The sequence below is a fragment of the Nycticebus coucang genome, chromosome 1 (genome assembly GCF_027406575.1).
Source record: "Nycticebus coucang isolate mNycCou1 chromosome 1, mNycCou1.pri, whole genome shotgun sequence".
In the NCBI taxonomy this organism is placed as follows: domain Eukaryota; kingdom Metazoa; phylum Chordata; class Mammalia; order Primates; family Lorisidae; genus Nycticebus; species Nycticebus coucang.
Genome location: NC_069780.1, coordinates 111,990,414 through 112,009,507, shown reverse-complemented (window position 1 = coordinate 112,009,507; position 19,094 = coordinate 111,990,414). Strand labels below are relative to the sequence as shown.

The window sequence follows — 19,094 nt, the reverse complement described above, 5'->3', positions numbered from 1 at the left end:
CAGAGTGAGTTCTTTGGGGGAGTTAGAGAATGCAGAATGTCTCAACCTCTCTAAGAGAGAAAAAGTCCCTCAGGGAAAGATGAGAAAAATATCTTTTCTTTTGTCACCTCGGTATGATCAGAAATGCCCAACTGTCTGAGCACATGGCTTCCTGAGTGTTGATTGCCACTCCTGTGATTTGTATGAGTAGTCTAATTGAGGTCTGCTGTAACATCCTGCTCCTGGACTGTGTTTCCTGTCCCATGCTGTTTGTGTTAAGATCATAAAAACTTAGAGAAATAATAGTAAGAGGTAAAACAGTCTAATTATCATAGTTAGTTAAAGAAATAGCTTAGTTAAAAAATGTAAGCCCAGCAAGAACCATAAGGGTTTAGCTTTCCCCCATTAGATTAATGATTAAAACAATGACGTGTGTAATAAAAACGGAGCTAGCCTGGAGCAAGGGGCTGTTCCACAGTCCTCATGCTTTGAAGGTGGACAAACACTTGACCCAGCTGCTCTTAAAAAACTTTCTCTTTGAGTTCTGACTTTTCATTTTTCCCTCATCCTCTCATCTCTATCAGCCACTAAGAGAGAACTTACACCACAGTCCGAGGCTGGTCCCCAGCAGCCAGCCCCACTGACATCACAGACCCTTCCTGCTGTCACAATGCTGGGAAGTCACCCTGGGGAAGACGCCCCAGAGACATGAAGACTTTAATTAGGATGCAAACAAGATTCCTTAGTATTTTGGCTTTCTGAGAAAGAAAAAAAAAATCTGTTTCTTTTCAAAAAATCAAACCGACCAAAAATAAAGCTGGGAAATCAGGCATCATGAGTGCAGGTACTTATCTCATGGACTGCTTACGTCTAAATTTCTCATACTCTCTTTTACTTTTCAGTTTCCAAATTTATTTATTTATTTATTTTGTTTTTTTATTTCAGATTAATATGAGGATAACACTATTAGGTTACACTCTTTGCATCCATTAGGTAAAGTCCTAGTGGTAGTTGAGCCCCTCACCCAGGAGGTGTGCCAAGCGCCCCTATATCGTGCCCATTAGGTGAGAACACACTAAACCCTCTCCCCTTGCTACTTCTCCTCTTCCCTCCCCACTTTCTCCTCTTCCCCCACCCCCACTTGAATTTAATTGTGTTTTTTTCTAGTGTGGGAATGTAGTTGTTCATGTACTGGTTTCATATTAGTATTGAGTACATTGGATACTTGCTTTCCCATTCTTGTGATACTTTACAGAGGAGAATGTTCTTTTTTTTTGTTTTGTTTTGTTTTGTTTTTTTGTTTTGAGGAGGAGAATGTTCTTTAACTCCATCTCGGTAAATGCAAAAGGTGTAAAGTCTCCACCTTTTCATGGCTGAATAGTATGCCATGGTACACGTATACCACAATTTTTTGATTCATTCGTGGTTCATGGGCACTTGGGACGTTTCCACATCTTAGCGATTGTAAATTGAGCTGCAGTTAACATGAAAATGCAAATGTCTTTATCGTAGAATGATTCTTTTTCTTCAGGATAAATACCTAGCAATGGGAATGCACAATCATATGGAAGGTCTACTTTTAGCTCTTTGAGGATTCTTCATACTTCTTTCCACAGAAGCTGTATTAGTTTGCAGTCCCACCAGCAACATAAGAGTTTTCTTCTCTCCACGCCCACACCATCTGTAGCTCTGGGATTTTGTGATGTGGGCTACTCTTACTGGGATTAGGTGTTACCTCATTCACTCTCTTATTCTTATTTCTTATTACAAATAAATAATAAGAAATATTATGCCCTCAGATGGTTTGGGAATAATAGGGTAAGAAATTATTTCCTTTTATTTGAGAATGGTTTGATGTCAACAAAGTTCCTAAGTGTTGTGTAGAGGGACCCCAGAGGACATGCTCTTCTGCTGACTGCAGCTGTGATGGGAGGGAGAGGGTGAACTGTAGATGGGGAGAGGGCAGAGGGCCCGGGTAAAACAAATTGGAAGTCTCCCTTTAAGCTTAGCTATGTGTACAGAACCTCCTCTCAAGGAAAACACATTGCTGCCACTGCAAAAATTCACTTGCCATAGTTCCTGGGCTAATTCAGCATTCTGGTTGCCTAGATACAGATGTAAACAAAAGTGCCTCTCCCAGTGCCTCCCAGACTGGCCAGGAACAGCCAGATGAACCTGATGGCCCCCCTCCTGGCTCACCTACTGACCAAGAAAAGAAAGCAAGTACCCTTTTATGTTCATATTAAAAATAGAACATTTTGCTTAGCTTCTTTAAGGCTTAGGCTTGCTCAGAAAGCTTGAAGGAAGAACAGTTTTTCTTTTCACTCTTCCCACATGTCTCCTTTCTTCCACCTTGACAAAGTGACTGATGTTAGCATAAGCTGAAAGAAAATGGTCTTGATCTGTAAATACATTAATTGGACTGACTTTTAATATAGGTAGATAAACATTTTTTCAAAGTTGGTAATGATTTATTTTGTTATGAAGCTTCAAAAGGTGTAGATAAACCCAAGGTGTAGACTTTAACATGAAAAAGACAATAGCTAAATAGAATGTTCTTTTTAATTAGTACTCATCATATCGTCCCTGTTAATTAGAAAGAAGTTTCAAAGCAGGAAGTGCTTTTAGACTCTGTTCATACTTCGGTAGCCCCTCATCAGCCCATGCAGCCTCTTGTTCTGGAAAGAGCTGACGTAATATTGAGCACTAACTTTGGGTATCTATTGGACGTACCACACGCTAACTGTGGAACTTTGGATGATCTCCTAACCTCTGTTTCCTCTTCTTTAAAATGGGCTAATCAGGCCTATCCTCCAAAGTTGGTGTGAGGTCCGTCTTCAGTGAAGAGCTCAGCAAGGGGGAAAGACTCACTCAACAGCTACAGCATGGTTACTGTCCATCCACATGATCTCCAGCAAGTCCATTACTTCTCTGACCCTCAAAACCCTCAACTATAAAAATAATCATCTTAAGTTCTTTCTGTGATGAGGAAGGATTTCAGCTGCGTGAGGAAACTAATGTCATCCTTACACTAATGTTGAAATAATGAAATTGTATCATACACTAGAAAGTACTTTATATAGTTCACAAGCCCAAAACAACTATACCATTTTAAAATATTATGATGAAATCAGTGAAAATGCATACATGAAAACAAATGCCATAACTGTCACCAAGCTGTTGGACTGTGAGACACTTACTACATATTAATACAACATCCTAGCCTGTAGGAATAGGTACAAAACAGAACTGACTTCCATATTTAATTAATAAAAATACAAAAATTTAAATACTATCTTAGACACATAAAAATTGCTTAATAAATTAAAATAATTTTGCCACCATATGAATGGCTTTTGTTCTAGGTAGTAGAATTAGAAGAGAGGATTTTCTTCTCTGAATCTTTAACTTTTCTATTTTTTTCCAAGTTTTCCTCCATTGTCACATTTAACATTCGCCCCTTAAAAGTGTGTGGTGTAGGTGTAAAATAAAACAGATACATATCTAATTTGTTAGACATGTACTCCATAAAGACAAAGAAGGACAATGGCCCAGTAATTTAGTGCCTTTGGACCCAGTATACTCTTTTATTCCACAAATACTTAGGGCTAGGGGTTGCCAAAAGTGTAAGGCAGGGATGAACCAGTTGCTGAGAAAATACAGAAAATACACACACACACACACACACACCAGGGGGAGCAGTGGAGTAATGAGAAGGAAAGAACTGGCTGCTGGTAAGGGAGGATCTCAGGGTCCAGGAGGAAATGGAAGTGAAAACACACACTAGGCCAGAAGCCCAGTCCACTCCTCTAGGGATCCAGGATTATTTCCATGATGCAGACGCTGAATGCCAGTGGATCAGCAGATCCTTCTCTAGGGGGAGGCTGGGTTTCTGAGCATCAGACCCACTGCAGACCCCATTTGACAACAGGGAGAGGGCCGTGGCTGTGTCACAGGGCTGGTGACTGCATGGTGAGCTGTCCTGCCTGGCTGCCCTGAGGCAGGCCAGGAGAGACCACAGCCAGGTGCACTTCACTGCCTTCCTGAGAATGAACTTACCTTTTTCTTTTCCTTAAGTTTTTTTTGGAGGAAGGCTGTTTCCAATTAAGTTTCTTAGGGCTCAAAAAATAGTAGTTTGTAGGCATTTGCAAAAGGAATTCTTTCCGTATGTAGGTCTTAACATATTCTGCCACCATTATAATATATAATAACACAAAGAAAAAACTTAGGAATATATTTTAAGTTTTTAGCTGACGAGGAATAACTAAGGAGGAACCACTCATTCTCTCACTATTAAACCCAGTTCAGTGATAGGTTATTAAAATTAGGATCAACTGTTTGATGTAAGCACTCCAAATTGTATTAAAAAAGCACCACATTGTACTTCACATATGGATCCATGTGTTTATGACTAAATAAAAGGAAAAAAGTTAGGATGAACTTGTGTATTGTTTTTTAAACTTAAAAGAATGTTAGAGGCTAAAGCATTTTCAGCGAATGCAAACAGCGAGTCATTCAAATCAACAACTTTCATGAAAATAGAACTTTCTAGTAGTACCATTTACTAGATTCGAATTTGTCAGTTAAGTGTGCATATAACCATCTGTTCACTGTGCTTTTATTTCTCACTGATTAAAATAATCTGAATCCAAGTACTCATACAGACTAGTTTTCTAGTTTTGGGTTTTGGTTCTGAAAATTAGTTTATCCCCCTTAGAACTCAGCATGTCAGGAAGAATTCACTCTGTGAGGTTTTCTCGAGTGAGTCAGTCGATAACCAGTGGATATTTAATTTTGAATTTTCCTAAAGGTTTTTCCTGACAGTGATATCAAATTTATGAAATGCATCTCTCGAATATCCTCATAGAACTTAATTTTGGCTTTAGTCATTAACAACACAAAGCAGGTATGTGTTAGATTAACTGGGCTGGTGTTCTATGATTTGTGGTATATATTTTGTTTAAAATTAAAACATTTGTGTAAGAATAAAATTGGTAATAATAACCTATAAAGTAGTAGAGGACATATTTTGAATCTGTGACATTTGTTTTAGGTAAGATTCTCTCCAGCCAAAATGTCAACCAAGAATACTACAGACATAGTTGAATATGCTGACAAGTAAGTTTTTTAAATTACAGCTTATTTTAACTATTAACTGATTTAGTTTGATGATTTAGTCAGATATTGAAGTTCCTTAATGAGACCTTTGAGTTAAGTTTTCTGCTTTCAGAAGAGACTAAACCATCTCAGAAAGACCAGGCTTTCAGACTTGCCCATTCCAACAGACTAAACAAGCAGATTTTACTGCCACCTCTTTAAATAACCTCAGTGAGTTCCAGGAGACTTATGGGTAAGGTCATACCACACAAACCACAAGTGACAAGCAACAGTGTCACAGATAGATAACTCTGACTTTCAAATAAACCAAGTAAACCAGTTAAGATTTCATGTTAAATATCCAGGAAATTGTGAAATATATTTATTTAATTAGTCATCAGAAAAAAATGTTTCTGTTGTTTACAGTGCCACACCTGGAGCTCATCCAGGAAGGTCTACAGAGGAGGGGTACCTGTGGGCACTGGGAAATGTAATAACATGCTACTCACACATGCATATTGCCCCAGATACCCTAAAATTCCAGTTTGTCACAGTGGGATTACAGACGTATTGCACATTAGTTTGAGCTGTTTTCTACTTCGTATATCAAAGCAAGATTTCGTCTAATGCTTCCAGTAACGTCTTCAGAGGACTTGGGGATTCAGTCTCTGCCCTTCACTGATTTGCTGCGTGACCTCAGTCAGTCCCATAATGTCTCTCAGCTTTAGCTTTTAAATCTGTAAATTGAAGAGGTTGGATCAGACACTCTCTCGGCTTCACTGCAGCCTTCAAGTAATTCTGATTCTAAAATATGTATCATGACCACAGAAGGAAAATGACTACATGAACAAGTCAATGTGAAGACAAAAATCTAGATAGATATTGGACTTTAAAGATTGCCATTAACAATGAAGATGATGAAATTTTAAATTCGCTGATTTTTACTACACTATTTTCATGATTAAGAATTTCCCTGTTCTGGCTTGGCTCAAAATAGGGTACCAGCCACCTACACTGAAGGTACCAGCCACCTACACTGAGGCTGGCAGATTCAAGCCCTGCCCGGGCCTGCTAAACAACAGTGACAACTGAAACAAAAAAAAAAATAGCTGGGTGTTGTGGCAGGTGCCTGTGGTCCCAGCTACTCAGGAGGCTGAGGCAAGAGAATCACTTAAGCGTTTGAGGTTGCTGTGAGCTATGACACCATGGCCCTCTACCAAGGGTGATATAGTAAGACTCTGTCTCAAAAAAAAAAAAAAAGAATTTCCCTGTTCTTTAGCCAATCAAATTCAATACATTCCAAATAATTCAATCACAATGTTTCAGCCCCTCTTTTATATTCTACCCATAATTTGTATTTGTTTATGTGATTATGAATCTATAATGTAGAAAAAAATGAAACCAAACATAAGGAAAGAATTTTTTTAATGTTTAAAAACTAAGACATTTGAATAGATGAGATTTTTTTCTTTTATTTGGATAGATGAATTTTTGTTGTTGTTAAGGATAATAAATGCACAAAAAATAATTATCACAGATATATTTGCTAAATTTATCTTCTAAGAAAAAAGGGGAGGTTTGTTCCTGACTCTCCATTAGACAAATGGAAAACAGAAACCGTTCTTCTTATCTGTCAAATTCCTGTATGAACTTACATGCGTTTGACACCACACTGGTCACCACCATCCCAGGAAATGAGAGAACAAATTCTTAAAAGACAATAACAAACTTAAGAAGTCCAAGAAAAGTTTTTGGATTTTTTGGATTCTAGAGAAGCTAAATAGCGGCAAAGAGGAAGAAATAGTCTATAATTCAAAGTCAAAGCACCATGAAGACTATCTGGCCGCAATGTTGAATTCTGCCGTATCGCTTCTTGCTGTCTAAACTATGTATCTAGAACTTTGAGTTTCCCACCTCAGATGGTTAGTTCTCTCATTGACTTTCCCCGCTGACCTCTCAGAGAGGCTGCACGCTCCCTTACGGCTGGGACACTGTGTCCTTAAGCCTTCTGATGCCCCTGCAGTGGCTCATCATAGGGCCTTGCCTGTTCTGGTACACCATAGTTGACAGATTGAACGGGGAGTAATGGTAGAACAACTGGATTCTTAGATCTCTGCTTAAAGAGGTCAATTTCTGGGTAGCAATTAAACTGGAAAAGCAGAATGATATCAAGGCATTTTAATCATTGGTACATTTTGAATTGACATATTTAATCCATAAAAATAAACACAAAGAACAATGGTTCTAAAATCAACTTCACCCTTTAAATCAGGGGTTCTCAAACTGTGGCCCGCGGGCCACATGAGGCAGTGTGATTGTATTTGTTTCCATTTTGTTTTTTTACTTCAAAATAAGATATGTGCAGTGTGCATAGGAATTTGTTCATAGTTTTTTTTTAAACTATAGTCCAGCCCTCCAACGGTCTGAGGGACAGTGAACTGGCCCCCTGTTTAAAAAGTTTGAGGACCCCTGCTTTAAATCATAGTATTCGTTGAATATGAAGGCAAATAAGGTACTTCAGTAAATTTCTTCAACTCATTATATGGCCTGAATGTTTATGACATGTTTTCAGTGTCTTAACCTAGCTGGGTATATGTATAGGTAATACTATCCACAAAGAATATCAACTCAAAAAGTAAAAATCCATCAACAAAAGAGGTTGTGACCTCAGGCTTTGGAGCAATATTCACACATTATTAGTACTTTTTAAATGTTAGGCCATGTTAATAATCCACGGGACAGGGGAGATAGAATGTTTGCAATCATTGATAGGAAAAATACGGTGACACTGTATGAAAGATAACAAATAATTCTGATTTCCACATTTGTTCATCAATTCCCAATGAGCAGACTCCCACTGATTTTATGACAGCATGTCCAAAGCTCATTCAAGCTTAATTGAGCAGAAAAGCGTAAAGCCTCTTGGGGGAGTCTTCTTCTTCTGGTCTTGAGGAAAAAGCACCGAACAGAGGCCAGGACGTCTCAGGTTTGCTCCCGAATCTGCCTCTATTCAGCTCTGCAAACTTGAGAAAAACAAAAGATATGTGCACTGAGCAATGTTTGCCTCCTCTATAGGAAGGTGGGGACCCCCAGGATCAATCATCACGCACACTTGCTATTTCTCTACTCTGCCCACAATTTCTCATCTCTGTTCTTCTGGGTAATAAAGTAGGTGGCTAAAATTGAAGAATGTACATTATCCTCCCACAGGATTTAATTTTTAATGGGAAACAAATTCTGTCATAAATTTCTTTTTTTTTTTTCTTTAATTGACTATCCTGGGGGTGGGGGCAGAAATGTTTCTCACCATGGAAACAAATACTTTCTAAGGTCTCTTTCATCTTTAAGATTCTTTGGTCTTCAAAACCTGGTTGTCACCATTTATTCACTTAGCCAATATTTATTAAGCCCCTTGTATGTGCCAGGCAAAAGTGAGATGCCTGCCCTTGCAGGACTTCCCTTCTAGCAGGTGGGCAAGACACACGTGGTTAAACAGACGGCTAGTGCAGTTCTGCACTGGGAAGCTGGTGTCTGAACCAAGGTGAGGAAATGAGGGATTTGGCCGCAAGGACATCTGGAAGAAGAGTGACGTCACTCAGGCAGGAATCCTCCTGTGGTGTAGAAGGAATGGAAAGGGGACGCAGATGGCTGGAATTTTAAAAAAGGGAAGTAGAAACTTGAGCTATGATAGTATCTGGGATTCAATTTGAAGGTCTCTGGAGAGAATGAATCCTGAGTTTTTGCTGCCCATGGAGAAAGTTCCAAATTTCCTGAACAAAAAGCAGGCCAGAGAAACAAGGTGGTTTTATACTAAGGAATTTTCTATTGTGAGCAATGGCCAGTATGTGTCTATCTCCGGAATTCTTTGAGGAGTACATTCTGTGAAGACGAGGATCTGGCTGACAGCCAGTGAATGGTATTTAAAATTGGGGTACATGAAACTTTCAGTATGTCAGATGGGCAGAACAACAAATGATTGACAATTTCTCCTTGTCGGTAGAACATGGAACTCAGGGTCTGAAAGGACTCATCTTGGAGGCTTTCCACAGCAGCGAGGCAGACATTCTGTTATGCTGGGATGCATTGCTGGTGTTGCTGTGTGGTGAAGACGGGTGTCTGAGGAAGGAAGACGGAGGAGCTGTGAGGGCAGGCCGGCTGGCTAAGGTGGCACTGCCATCAGCCACCAGGCAGTCTTTGATTCTCTTTGATCTTCTCCCTGGGGCCACCCGTGGTGGCCATGACTTTGGCCGTAAGTGGCCATGGCTGTAGGAATTGGTGTTGCCCACAGTGCCTCCCCAAATCAGGGCGGGGCCACCTGGGGATGCACTCAGTTCCTCCTGCCACAGGGGCTCCCACAGTTCTTGTCACATCTAAGAGCTTCTGGTCAGCTGTGAGAATTCCGCTGAGGCTGGCTCAGTTCTCTAAGGCAGAGAGGGAGCCCCTCTGGAGTTGTAGGTCCCCAAGGAGAGGCGTGAAGCAAGCAGGCATGGTGACTGGGATGAAAATTATATGACTTTGGAAACAGTTACGTATTAAGAAGCAGAGGAATAAACACACCTTATTCCTCTAGAAAAGTGCAAACACAACAGGAAAAGCCACTAATCACTGCGACGCAGCAGAGAGAGGTCCCTTGAGCATTTCCCAGCTGGAAAGCCTCAGATTCCTCCTAAATTGAGAAAAATTTTACTTATGCCAAAGGGTAGTTGTGGGAACAAAATGAAAGTGATATGTTTACTATGAGCACTGAATAGAGGTAAGACCTTGTTGTGGCAGACTGCAGCACACACCTTCACCAGGCGGGGAGCCCTGCTCAGGTGACCAGCCATTCAAAATCTTTCCGGGGCTGCTGTTAACACAGAGCCACAAATGGTGGGGGGGTGGGGGCTTCCAACAGCTGTGGAGATTAACGGTCTCACAGTTCTGGAGGTCATACGTCCAAACTTGGCATCAGCAGGACTGGTTTCTTCTGAGGACTTTGAGGGGAAAGTTTTTCCGTGTCCCACACCTAACTTCAAGGTAATCCGTAAAGTTTCCTGGTGCAGCCCCAGTTCTCTGCCTCCCTCCCCACGTGTGTTCTCCATGGTCTGTGCTCCATGTCCCTGAGGTCATAGGCTCTGCCTCCCTCCCCACGTGTGTTCTCCATGGTCTGTGCTCCATGACCCTGAGCTCATAGGCTCTGCCTCCTTCCCCATGTGTGTTCTTCTGTTCTGTGCTGTCCTTCATATAAGGATGTTGGTCATGTTGGATTTGAGACCCACCATACTCCAGGGTCACTTCTTTTGAGCTGATGACTTTTGCGAAGACCCTATTTCCAAATAAGGTCATTTCTTAGGTACTGGGCTTTAAGACATCAATATATATTTTGGAAGGACACAACTCAACTCCTAACACCATGTTGAAGAACACGTGTGCCACACTTTACACATTTCAAAGCACTTCAGGTACGCTCCTCAGCCAATTGGGAAGGTTAGGAGTCGTTTTTTCCACCACACACAGAAGGAGGCCTCTTCTGGGCAACCCAATAGAGGATACAGGTAGCGAGTGGCCGAGGCAGACCTGAACCCAGTCTTCCTTCTTGGTGTATGCCATTTCTTCCCCCCAGAGACTCACACAACCCCCCAACACAAGGAGCAGGTTAATGTGGGAAGGTGTCTCAAGAGGGCCACAAGTTGCTGTGGGAACCCTAAACATCATCAGAACTATTTGCTCCTGCAATTTACGTATAGTTTAGCTGTAAGCACGACCCAGACGTTGTTGGCAGGGACTCTCTTGGAACCTTTGCCACCTTTAATGCCTCCATAAGAAAGAAAACCAGTCACGCCAGGGACATCATTAATTTGTGGTTTTATTGAAAATTCTGCTGAACATGGAGTTTGCCTCAGTGTGTGTGAAGTTTCCCTGGGAAAGATACATAACCAGAACCTTCTCCAGTCTCCTGGACTCTACCCTGTTTGCAGTTACCTCTCCTGGGGCCTTTCCCAGAGCGAGCCCCTTGCTGGCCCAGCCCCACTGGCCTTTGTCTTGCTCTTCCCGGACTGTATCCACCAAAACTCAAATTGCCTCCCTCAGCCCGGGAACACTCAGCTCGGCATAAAACTCAGCAGTGCTGGCTTCTATAGCTACCCAAATCTGCCCGGGTGGTTACAGACAAGGAATGGAGAAGCTATAGAAAATATGTTTTTTTCTATTTCATCGCTCCCCACACACCCACAGAGTATTCTTTGTGAGACATCAAAATATTCTCCAAAATGTCACTTCAGATTTTTTTCCTAAGACTCTATACATTCAGAATGCAACTAGTCATATAATAGACCTCATAAAATGTAGACATTTCTCTTCAGTTATGCCTTTTCACATTCTAGAAAAGGGTTTACATTTTCAAATTTTAGTCTCTGAGTATTACAGGTTGCCAAAATGGTTACGGAATCTCCTAAGTAAATTTAGTGCTCCATTCACAAGAACAAAACAGGCAGGGGAGGGAGAGGCTCTGTGTTCCAGTGCGTCTGCCAGGCACAGCACAGCTGGTGCAAGTCACACTGAGTTGCAGAAAAATAGAACTCAGGGTTTGTGGAAAATGTGTCCAGATTTACTTGTCGGCTACATAATCAGTGATTTATGAGAAGCCCAGGTATCTCCCTGAAAAGGCTCTCTGGGAATTCTTCCTCCTGTGGTTCGTCCTCCATCTGGACTAGTCTGGAATATTCAGTTATTTCTTTCCTTTCACAGTTAAATTAAAATATAGGTCCCCCTAATATTACACACTAAATAAGCAGGGAGGTTTTGTTATTTGCAATCAGGGAGAGACCTCAGTTTTTAACCCCTGGGATGATCTGATGATTTGAATATGGATACGGAATCTCTCTTAGAAGACTGACATACTGCGTTTGTTCTTCTAGTCGTTGATTTAAGGAGGTCAATTGAGAGACAATATTCTCCTTCCTTATGGAAATGGCAATAGGTAAAAAATACAAGCTATTTATCTTATAGGAATCATGCAAATAAAGCTAAACAGAGCAGCATTTGGTATCTCACTAAACGTGAGTAACGAGCAATAAAAATGATAAACCCCAGGCAACAATAAAGCTCAGGCATGAAAAGAAATTTCAAAAAGGAAAGCTTACCAGTAATCATAAATTAACTATTTAAAATAAGTTTTAAAGATGAAGAAAAAGAAATAGCAATAGTCTAGCCTTTGTGTAAGTCGCTTGGTGTGTTTGCAGGCTAAGGCATCTATCCTGCAGCTGCAGATACGGCCTCCTCAGAGGCTCCTGTCACTGTGACAAATACCATAACATTAAGGCCAGCTGGGCAGGCAGCCACTGGCCAGCCGGTGGGCAGGGGGACAGGCAGGCTCCCCAGTCCTCTGCAGGCGGAGCCCTGGTGGCTCCTCTGGATACAGTCTCGGCTGCAGCCACCAGCTCCCCACATCCATCTGAAGCACCATGATGACTGACTTAAGTCTCCTGATGTGGCCTCCTTCATAATTGCAGTCATCTAAAGCACCATGATGGCTGACCTGAGTCACCTGATGTGGCCTCCTTCATAACTGCAGTCATCTAAAGCACCATGATGGCTGACTTGAGTCACCTGATGTGCCCTGCTTCGTAACCACAGCCATCTGAAGCACCATGATGGCTGACTTGAGTCTCCTAATGTGCCCTCCTTCATAACTGCAGTCATCTGAAGCACCATGATGGCTGACTTGAGTCTCCTGATGTTCCTTCCTTCGTAACTGCAGTCATCTGAAGCACCATGATGGCTGACTTGAGTCTCCTGATGTGCCCTGTTTCGTAACCACAGCCATCTGAAGCACCATGATGGCTGACTTGAGTCTCCTGATCCTTCATAACCACAGCCATCTGAAGCACCATGATGACTTGAGTCTCCTGTTGTGCCCTGTTTCATAACCACAGCCATATGAAGTACTATGATGGCTGACTTGAGTCTCCTGATCCTTCATAACCACAGCCATCTGAAGCACCATGATGGCTGACTTGAGTCTCCTGATGTGCCCTCCTTCATAACCACAGCCATCTGAAGCACCATGATGGCTGACAAGTCTCCTGATGTGCCCTCCTTCATAACTGCAGTCATCTAAAGCACCATGGTGGCTGACTTGTGTCTCCTGATGTGCCCTGCTTTGTAAGCACAGTCATCTAAAGCACCATGATGGCTGACTTGAGTCTCCTGATGTGCCCTCCTTCATAACTGCAGTCATCTAAAGCACCATGATGGCTGACTTGAGTCTCCTGATGTGCCATCCTTCGTAACTGCAGTCATCTGAAGCACCATGATGGCTGACTTGAGTTTCCTGATGTGCCCTGCTTCGTAACCACAGCCATCTGAAGCACCATGATGGCTGACTTGAGTCTCCTGATGTACCCTCCTTCATAACTGCAGTCATCTAAAGCACCAGGATGGCTGACTTGAGTCTCCTGATGTGTCCTGCTTTGTAACCACAGCCATCTGAAGCACCATGATGGCTGACTTGAGTCTCTTGATGTACCCTCCTTTGTAACTGCAGTCATCTAAAGCACCATGATGGCTGACTTGAATCTCCTGGTGTGCCCTGCTTCATAACTGCAGTCATCTGAAGCACCAGGATGACTGACTTGAGTCTCCTAATGTGCCCTCCTTCATAACCGCAGTCATCTGAAGCACCATGATGGCTGACTTAAGTCTCCTGATGAGATCCATCAGACCCCTCAGTGGGTCATCATCTTCTGTGCCAAGATCTCAAGAAATTTTACTGTTCACAAATGCAGATGTACAACAGAGAACATTCTCATTATTGAAGAAGTTTCAACATTTATATGTACATGTGCACAGTACTCACAGAGTCAGTGTTATGATAATGTACTTTCCTGGAGTTGAATTTGCAAAAAACACATAAAATGAACTAGAACTCTCAAAGTCTTGCCACGATTTGTGCTTTCAGTGTTGCAAATGATGTGAAGATAAAATACACAGCATAGCAAGTTGTAATAATAATTATGCTGACACGTTAAAATAGTGGGGGAAACCCTTTTTCAAAAACTAAGGGGGGCAGAGACAAGATGGCTGACTGAAGCCAGCTTTCCACAGAGGCTCCCGTCCAAAAGGAGAGTTAAAGGACAAAAATTTTGCAAGTAACCTGGTGGATTTGAGCTACACCAAGAGAGAAGGTTGAAGAACGCACATCAACCCCACTGAGGTGAGCTGCGACCACAAGGATACAAACAGAAGGTACAAAATCCATCACCGAGCAGACGGGAGTCCCCTCCCTCATGGCTCAGAGAATGGCTCAGAGTGCCCCACAAACAAACGGGCAGAGTTCAAATGTCCTCCCACTACTCTCCATGGGAGAGACCCTTTAAAAACTGGACCTACCTCCCTTATATATTCTCTACCTGCAACTCTGAGCTCCCAGAACTCCCCTCCACTCTCACCCTGAGGTCTGGAGGCCTGTGCCCCAGGAGTTCAGATTCTTGGGTGATTTCTCGAGGGGTGTGGACAGTGCCTAAACTGCAGCTGGTCAGCACTGACTCTGGGGCATGGGAGCGAGGAGAGGATGGTCGGCTGGGAGGGAACCACACCAGAGCAGCAGTTCCCTGAGGCTCGGAGCAGCAGCCGTCTTTTAGCAGCAATACGGCTCACTCCTGGATATTCTGGAGCCACACCCCCTGTCTCCCTGGGCAACCAGAGGAGGCCGGCAAACACGCATGAGTAAAGGATTTGCCTGAGGCGGTACTGACTCACAGACCTGGGAAGTTCCCAGGCCGGGGCTGACAAGAGGACGGCTTTACTGAGCCTAAGATGCACCTGGCCCTCAGGGGATCATCAGCCTATACACAAAGGAAGGCAGCAGGATAGAACTGACAGTTAACCGAAAACAAACCTGCAGGAGCAAAGATAGAGCTTTGGAACTCAAAACAGCTTCTCTTCTGCAGGGGAATTTAGCAGGAACAGAAACAAAATCCCGCAAAGTTGTTGTGTTCTGTTCTGTCAGTAACATCAATCAGGGGCAGGGCTGGACCTGAGTGAATACCCCCCAACCTTCATCAAGCTCCCGAGGCTGTCAGGCCTTACCTCATCCTGCTGGATAGAGGCAGAGTGCAGAGGCCTGGCAGATTTCCTTGTGATTCAGGCAGGTACAAACCCCTGTAGTATCTGTTCACTACAGGCAACTGGGTCAGCCAACTGCAGGGTTATCAGGGTGTGACAGAGGTGCAAGGTGGGGAAGAAGGCATCAACCTTCCCAGACTGATCTATTTGCTGGGTGGCTACTCCTGACTCCACGCAGCACTGGAGCAAGCCATATCAGAGAGTAGTCACCAGACCCCTGTGATCCAGTTCCCAGAGACCTCTTAAACTCTTCCACCCGAGACAGGTGCTGACTGAGACTATTGATTTCAACCTTTTGAACAGAGCCAATTGCCTGAGGACTATTCAGTTGGTGCCCTGGGTGTGTGGTTGTAGGAAGGTTTGATTTTCCTTTTCCAATTTTTGCCTGTGGTGGGCAGGGAGACTTAATTGCTGGTATTTCTCCACGGCTGAGACTTCAACCCAGAGTAACTGTTTCACTAGGGTCGAACAGAAACCAGCTGAAAACAAGACAGAACCACTTAGCCCCACCACACCAAACAGGGCCCCAGTTTCTCAGGCCACAGCACTGTATGGGTCCTTGACAAAGCTCCAGGGGAAAAATCGAAGGGAGTAAAACAATCATGGGGCAGAATCAGTGGAAAAACTCTGGTAACATGAATAACCAGAATAGATCAACCCCCCCAAGGAAAGATATGGCAGATGTAACTGAAGATCCCATTCATAAACAACTCGCTGAGATGTCAGAAATCAAATTCAGAATTTGGATTGCAAACAAGATTAATAAATTGGAGGAAAATTTGGAATTAGAACTTCGAGCAGCAATTCAAAAGTTGGAATTAGGAATTCAAGAAGAAATTCAAAAACTGTCTCAAGAATTTAACAAATTTAAAGACAAAACCACCAAAGACTTAGACATGCTGAAGCAAGAATTTGCAGCCCTCAAAGATCTGAAAAATACAGTACAATCTCTCAGTAACAGAGTGGAGCAAGCAGAAGAAAGGATTGCTGACATTGAAAACAAAGCCTTTGAACACTCCCAAACTCTCAAAGAGGAAGAGAAATGGAGAGCAAAAAATGAATCATTCTCTCAGAGAGCTCTGATATAATTCGAAGAAGGCTAATATCCGACTCATTGGAATCCCTGAAACCGATGAAGTGGCCTCGCTAGGCACAGAGGCCCTTCTCCATGAAATTATGAAATAGAATTTTCCAGACATGCCCAGAGATTCTGAAATTCAGATAGCAGACAGCTTCAAACCCCAGCACGACTCAACCCCAATAAGACATCACCCAGGCATATCATAATTAACTTCACTAAAGTTAATATGAAGGAAAAAATTCTCAAAGCAGCCAGACAGAAGAAAGCCATTACCTACAAAGGTAAGAATATTAGAATGACTGCAGATCTCTCTGCTGAAACTTTTCAAGCCTGAAGAGGTTGGTCATCGACTTTTAACCTCATAAAGCAAAATAACATTCAACCTGGATCCTGTATCCAGCTAAACTGAGTTTCATTTATGATAGAGAAATTAAATACTTTAATGACATTCATATGTTGAAGAAATTTGCCATAACCAAACCAGCTCTTCAGGATATTCTCAGACCTATCCTCCATAATGACAAACCAAATCCTCTACCACAAAAGTAAACTCACTCAGAAACTTTTGATCAAATTCCAACTTCCACACAGGAGAAAAGATTAAAAATGTCCACTGGACTTTCGAAAAACTCAATATCCAAAATTTTACCAGACTTATCAATATTCTCTATTAATGTGAATGGCTTAAACTGTCCTCTAAAGAGGCATAGGTTAGCCAACTGAATACAAAAACTCAGGCCAGATATTTTGTGCATACAACAGTCACATCTTACCTTAAAAGACAAATATAGACTCAGGGTGAAAGAATGGTCATCCAGATTTCAGACAAATGGTAATCAGAAAGAAGCAGGTGTTGCAATTTTATTTGCAGATACAATAGGCTTTAAACCAACAAAAGTAAGGAAGGATAAGAATGGTCACTTCATATTTGTTAAGAGTAATTCTCAATATGATGGGATTTCAATTATTAATATCTATGCACCCAACCAGAATGCACCTCAATTTATAAGAGAAACTCTAACAGACATGAGCAACTTGATTTCCTCCAGCTCCATAATAGTCGGAGATTTCAACACTTTTTTGAGAGTGTTGAATTGATCCTCCAATAAGAAGCTGAGCAAAGAAATTTTACATTTAAACCTAACCATCCAACATTTGGATTTATCAGACATCTACAGAACATTTCATCCCAACAAAAATGAATATACATACTTCTCATCAGCCCACAGAACTTACTCCAAAATCGATCACATCTTAGGTCACAAGTCTAACCCCAGTAAATTTAAAGAAATAGAAATTATTCCTTGCACCTTCTCGGACCACAATGGAATAAAAGTTGAGCTCAGTAACAACAGGAATCTGCATACTCATACAAAAACATGGAAGTTAAATAACCTTATGCTGAATGATAGCTGGGTCAGAGATGACATTAAGAAGGAAATTGCCAAATTTTTGGAACAAAACAACAATGAAGACACAAATTATCAGGACCTCTGGGATACCACAAAGGCAGTCCTAAGAGGGAAATTTATAGCACTGCAAGCCTTCCTCAAGAGAACGGAAAAAGAGGAAGTTAACAACTTAATGGGACATCTCAAGCAACTGGAAAAGGAAGAACATTCCAACCCCAAACCCAGTAGAAGAAAACAAATAACCAAAATTAGAGCAGAATTAAATGAAATTGAAAACAAAAGAATTATACAACATACCAATAAATCAAAAAGTTGTTATTTTGTTTTATTCTTTTTTTTATATCGTTGGGGATTCATTGAGGGTACAATAAGCCAGGTTACACTGATTGCAATTGTTAGGTAAAGTCCCTCTTGCAATCATGTCTTGCCCCCATAAAGTGTGACATACACCAAGGCCCCACCCACCTCCCTCTGTCCCTCTTTCTGCTTTTCCTCCCCCCCATAACCTTAATTGTCATTAATTGTCCTCATATCAAAATTGAGTACATAGGATTCATGCTTCTCCATTCTTGTGATGCTTTACTAAGAATAATGTCTTCCACTTCCATCCAGGTTAATACGAAGGATGTAAAGTCCCTATTTTTTTAATGGCTGAATAGTATTCCATGGTATACATATACCACAGCTTGTTAATCCATTCCTGGGTTGGTGGGCATTTAGGCTGTTTCCACATTTTGGCGATTGTAAATTGAGCTGCAATAAACAGTCTAGTATAAGTGTCCTTATGATAAAAGGATTTTTTTCCTTCTGGGTAGATGCCCAGTAATGGGATTGCAGGATCAAATGGGAGGTCTAGCTTGAGTGCTTTGAGGTTTCTCCATACTTCCTTGCAGAAAGGTTGTACTAGTTTGCAGTCCCACCAGCAGTGTAAAAGTGTTCCCTTCTCTCCACATCCACGCCAGCATCTGCAGTTTTGAGATTTTGTGATGTGGGCCATTCTCAGTGGGGTTAGATGATATCTCAGGGTTGTTTTGATTTGCATTTCTCTAATATAGAGAGATGATGAACATTTTTTCATGTGTTTGTTAGCCATTTGTCTGTCATCTTTAGAGAAAGTTCTATTCATGTCTCTTGCCCATTGGTATATGGGATTGTTGGCTTTTTTCATGTGGATTAATTTGAGTTCTCTATAGATCCTAGTTATCAAGCTTTTGTCTGATTCAAAATATGCAAATATCCTTTCCCATTGTGTAGGTTGTCTCTTTGCTTTGGTTATTGTCTCCTTAGCTGTACAGAAGCTTTTCAGTTTAATAAAGTCCCATTTGTTTATTTTTGTTGTTGTTGCGATTGCCATGGCAGTCTTCATGAAGTCTTTCCCCAGGCCAATATCTTCCAGTGTTTTTCCTATGCCTTCTTTGAGG

The 19,094-nt window shown here is 41.8% G+C and overlaps 1 protein-coding gene across 1 annotated transcript in view; it reads left to right on the top strand.

Moving 5' to 3' along the window:
* Positions 1 to 705: 705 nt before the first annotated feature.
* FAM81B (family with sequence similarity 81 member B) overlaps positions 706 to 19,094 on the top strand; it is a 67,595-nt gene continuing 49,206 nt past the window's right edge. The window contains 3 exon segments of the mRNA XM_053596025.1: positions 706 to 823; positions 2,089 to 2,198; positions 5,033 to 5,097. Coding sequence (XP_053452000.1) covers positions 706 to 823; positions 2,089 to 2,198; positions 5,033 to 5,097 — 293 coding nt within the window.